Source organism: Notolepis coatsorum (genome assembly GCF_963971535.1).
Source record: "Notolepis coatsorum genome assembly, chromosome: 7".
Lineage (NCBI taxonomy): Eukaryota > Metazoa > Chordata > Actinopteri > Aulopiformes > Paralepididae > Notolepis > Notolepis coatsorum.
In genome coordinates, this window is record NC_140171.1 from 1,296,104 (window position 1) to 1,301,755 (window position 5,652).

Sequence of the window (5,652 nt, forward strand, 5' to 3'; positions counted from 1 at the left end):
GGCTGCTGTTAAACCTCACGCTGAGACTCAACAGCCGCTTCTTTAAAGGACTGTTATTATGAACTAGTCACTACTAGTGGACTGTGGAGGAGACGCTGCATATAGTACAGTTTGGGGTCAATTAATTATTGATGAGTTAGTCAATATACACGTTGATGACGGCTATATATCTGATTGTTCTCTCTGGATCTCATTATAACTTCAAACTTCAAACTTCAAATTCCTTTATTTTCCTTTCGGAACTTCATTTGTGCAGCAGTGGTTGAAAGACAACATACAGTCACATAGACACTCACCACTATAAAAAAATAGTTAAAACTACAGTAAAAAGACCACTATATATAAAAAAAACACCAACTACATTAAAACTACAGTATACTTAAAGCATGAGATATTAAAATCCATGTGGAGCATTTCTATGTGTATATAAGTAATAAATAATAGACAGATCCTGGGACTAATGTACTGTGAGTGACTATACTATACATGCTAATGTTTATAATATACCTTCTCTGTGCTAATATTTATGTCTCTATACACTATCAAGACTGTGTAGCACTCAGGTTCAACACTGTTTGACGAACAATATCACTGACCCTTAGCTGCCAGAGTTGTGTTCCCTTCCTGCTGACATGTTGTACACAACTTGTAAGTCGTTTTTGATAAAAAAATTAAAATAAAAAAGCATTCAGCTAAATGACTCAAATGTAAATTCTAAATGTATAGACAAAATCTCCCGTACAATCACCACCAGTCGGTGAGTCGGTTGTATTGTATAGTCACTACAAGGTTCAATCGATCTTTCTAAACGGGCTGCAGGAGGTTTGTTTATAAAACTTTATATGCAATTATAGAAAATATCACCACAACTCCAAACGTCTAATACATACAGACACAGTGCATTTGATGCGTAAAATGTATCTAGCCTCTCTGTGAGAATAATATAAATGCATATTTGTGATTATATAACCGAAAGTGTCGCTCTTAAGGCGTGGTGTGTTTTGCAGCTGGTGACATGTGTGCTTATATCTACATGGCGACGTTCACACTGCAAGCATTAGCGCTCAATTCTGATTTATTGCACAGATACGACTTCTTTGTTTCGCTGTTCACATTATTATTATTATTATTATTTTATGTTTTATGTGGACAATATCAGATTCCAGTGTGAACCCGTCGCGCCCCTGAACTGACCCGCACGCGGCAAATGAATAATAACAAACTATCTCTAGGACACTGAAGTCACATTTTATGGTTTTTAATACAATTAGTTGCAGTGAAGGATAATTCATGAGCAGACGCTAATGGAGGAGGTGAAAGAGAGACATTTCTACTTTCAATATGCTTTCAAACACAGAGTATGATACACAGTACGTCCCTCGAGTGTTGCTAGAAGTATATCGCAACAAATACTTATAAGTAGGGATGCTCGATATTGGCTTTTTTACCGATACCGATATTCCGATATTGTCCAACTCTTAATTTCGATACCGATACCGATACCGATATCAACCGATACCGATATATGCAGGGTTTCCCCCCAAAAAAACGGAATAATTTCAGGTAACTAATAATTTCATTGGATGCATTCAAAAGGCTTTCTAAATGTAAGCATTATCTGTGCAAAATATGATCATTAAAAAAGTAAAAATTAACATTACATATCTCTTGTTGTTGAATTAAACCAACATGCATACTTTTGACAATAAATAAAATAAGAATTGGTTCTTACTTGCTTGCCTGGGTAAATAAAGGCTAAATAAATGTAAAAAAAAAAAAAAAAAAAATTTTTTTTTTTTTTTTTTTTTTTTTTTACCGATACCGATATTTTCCGATATCACATTTTACTGCCGATATCGGCCGATAATATCGGACATCCCTAACAAATACTTATAAGGTAAACTCCTCACTGTCCCTCCACTGACCACCACCTCCATCACAGCTGTCTTCACTGTCCCTCCACTCACTGACCACCACCTCCATCACAGCTGTCTCCCACTGTCCCTCCACTCACTGACCACCACATCCATCACAGCTGTCCTCACTGTCCCTCCACTCACTGACCACCACCTCCATCAAAGCTGTCTTCACTGTCCCTCCACTCACTGACCACCACCTCCATCACAGCTGTCTTCACTGTCCCTCCACTGACCACCACCTCCATCACAGCTGTCTCCCACTGTCCCTCCACTGACCACCACCTCCATCACAGCTGTCTCCCACGATGTCTGTATTCTTCACAGAGTGACTCAGCTCAGAGCGTGACGTAAAAAGCAGCGTGCATTCATTCCCACATGCCTGTTTTCAGACTGAGGTCACATTGCAAACAATTAGACGTCTATTATATATCTGTATTTAGGAGGACATGCACGTATATGAAAGTGGCCCGAGTCGGAATTGAAAAGAGCAGATTCGGTGTGTGATTTGTGCTGTTCATTCACACTGTCATGAAAGAAAACACATGATCTGAGTCACATATGAGCAAAAAGAAAAAAGTAAAAACAGATTTGGGCCACTTTTTGCCTGCAGTGTGAACGTGTGTGTGCCTTTTGTATTCTGAGATTGGATTTAAACCATTAAGGATAAACCATTAAACAAATAGGCTGTACCACCACGCTCAAGAAGTATAGAGTTAGAACTGTGACTATAGTGAGGTGAGGTCAGTCTGGTCCCATAGTAGAGAGCAGGTGGTTCCCACGCGTTTTAGTGTCAAGGACCACACACACACACACACACACACACACACACACACACACACACACACACACACACACACACACACACACGCACGCACGCACGCACGCACGCACGCACGCACGCACGCACGCACGCACGCACACACACACACACACACACACACACACACACACACACACACACACACACACACACACACACACACACACACACACAGACACACACACACACACACACACACACACACACACACACACACGCACACACACACACACACACACCACACACACACACACACACACACACACCTGTGGAAACTAAAGTAGTGTGTATATTTTAACACTCGCCTCCTCCTCTTCTTCAGAATCTACCAACATGTGTGACGATGAAGAGACCACCGCGCTGGTGTGCGACAACGGCTCCGGCCTGGTGAAGGCGGGCTTCGCCGGAGACGACGCCCCCAGGGCCGTGTTCCCCTCCATCGTGGGTCGCCCGCGCCATCAGGTACGTGATGATGAGCGTGATGACGTCACTCTTGATTGATTGATTGATTGAAGTTTATTTCAAATATGCAACATAACAAACAAACATCAAGTACAGATACAGCCTTAAGCCGTTCAAATAATACATGTAAATACAAAATAACAAATAACAAAGAACAAACAAAAAAGTCAAACACATTTTTATTTTTTTTTTTTTTTTTTTTTCATTTACATATTTGAAAAGGAGTGGGAAGAAGCATGCACTTATTTAATCCCACCCCTATATTTACTCATCAGAACATACTATATTATATTTACTAATTCATACATTACTAGACTTATATTGAAACAATTTACTTAGATAACTTAGTTAATAATGATGATGATGATGATGATGATGATGATGATGATGATGATGCTTAAAAAGAACCGATGCGCGAGGAATGTTTTGCATCCTTGACCGTGATTGGTTATCCCAAACATAAATGCGTGTGATGTGAATTGAACTATATATTGAACAATATGAATATATGAATATGAATTGAAAATGGGGACCCTGATGTAAACAAGACGAAAGTCTTTCTCTGGTCTGCATCCCTTATTGACAATTGTGTGTATTGAGCCGTACTGTATTGTACCCATTCTGCAATCTGTTAATAAAGTTTTCATTCATTCATCATTCATGTGTCGGTATGCGCTGTGAACCACCGCGCCCCCTGCTGGACGCTGCGTGACGTCTCACCGGGCTTGTTGTTTCTCCCCTCTCTCCCTCCAGGGTGTCATGGTGGGCATGGGCCAGAAGGACTCGTACGTGGGCGACGAGGCCCAGAGCAAGAGGGGCATCCTGACCCTGAAGTACCCCATCGAGCACGGCATCATCACCAACTGGGACGACATGGAGAAGATCTGGCACCACACCTTCTACAACGAGCTGCGCGTGGCCCCCGAGGAGCACCCCCACCCTGCTGACGGAGGCCCCGCTGAACCCCAAGGCCAACCGGGAGAAGATGACCCAGATCATGTTCGAGACCTTCAACGTGCCCGCCATGTACGTGGCCATCCAGGCCGTGCTGTCCCTGTACGCCTCCGGCCGTACCACCGGTAAGGAGCTGATGATAATAATAATTAGGGATGTCCGATATTATCGGCCGATATCGGCATAAAAATGTGATATCGGAAAATATCGGTTTTCAAAAGATTTTTTTATTTTAAATTTCTTTTAACATTTCTAGAACCTTTATTTACCCAGGCAAGCAAGTAAGAACAAATTCTGATTTTATTTATTGTCAAAAGTATGCATAATGTTGTGTTAATTCCACGACAAGAGATATGTAATGTTAATTACCTGAAATGATTCAGTTTTTTGGAGGGGGGGGGAAACCCTGCATATATCGGTATCGGTTGATATCGGTATCGGAAATTAAGAGTTGGACAATATCGGTATATCGGTATCGGTAAAAAAGCCAATATCGAGCATCCCTAATAATAATAATAATAATAATAATAATAATAATAATAATAATAATAATACATTTTATTTGTATAGCAACTTTGAATGAATGAATGAGTGAATGAATGAATGAATGAATGAATGAAAAAGTGTATTTCTGAACATGTATTCTCCACATTCCTCCAAACAAATCACAGTAGCAAGCTCCGTCAAACAGAACAATCATAATGAAAAAGAAATTATGAACAAAAAGTCAAGAGCAATGTAGTAGTTATGTACAATGTAGTTATTTGTAATAGCAACTTTCATACAATAATTGAAGCCCTATGTGTGCTTCACATTAGTTCAGTTTCAGTTTAGACTGTATTTGAACAGGGACACAGCACACTTTAATGAACATAAAGTAAATGTGTGACACAGTGTTAAGCCAAAGCTATAATGTTCAACTGTTGTCCCGCTGGGCCTGGTGTTAAAAAGCAGCTAAAAAAGAAAGCATAACATATATGGCATACAGCCATGATGAGCATAACATAAACAGAATAATAGCAGCGCAGAGAATAAGAAAAAGGGTAAAGATGCCTTTTTTACACACAAGTTTTTTCATGTGCCCATGTTCCACCTTAAGGCTTTGAAGGCGTTTCCCAAAAATGAGTTTTTATGCGTTTTTCTTACACACTTGGGTAAACATTAGGGATGCTCGATATTGGCTTTTTTACCGATACCGATATTCCGATATTGTCCAACTCTTAATTTCGATACCGATACCGATACCGATATCAACCGATACCGATATATGCAGGGTTTCCCCCCAAAAAAACTGAATAATTTCAGGTAATTAATAATTTCACTGGATGCATTCAAAAGGCTTTCTAAATGTAAGCATTATCTGTGCAAAATATGATAATTAAAAAAGTTAAAATTAACATTACATATCTCTTGTTGTTGAATTAAACCAACATGCATACTTTTGACAATAAATAAAATAAGAATTGGTTCTTACTTGCTTGCCTGGGTAAATAAAGG

General features: G+C 39.7%; 1 protein-coding gene across 1 annotated transcript in view; it reads left to right on the forward strand.

Annotated features, from left to right (window-relative positions):
* Nucleotides 1-5,652, forward strand: part of acta1a (actin alpha 1, skeletal muscle a) — an 8,928-nt gene that overhangs the window by 686 nt on the left and 2,590 nt on the right. Inside the window, 3 exon segments of the mRNA XM_084319439.1 lie at nt 3,062-3,201; nt 3,955-4,134; nt 4,136-4,312. Coding sequence (XP_084175565.1) covers nt 3,073-3,201; nt 3,955-4,134; nt 4,136-4,312 — 486 coding nt within the window. The 5' untranslated portion in view covers nt 3,062-3,072.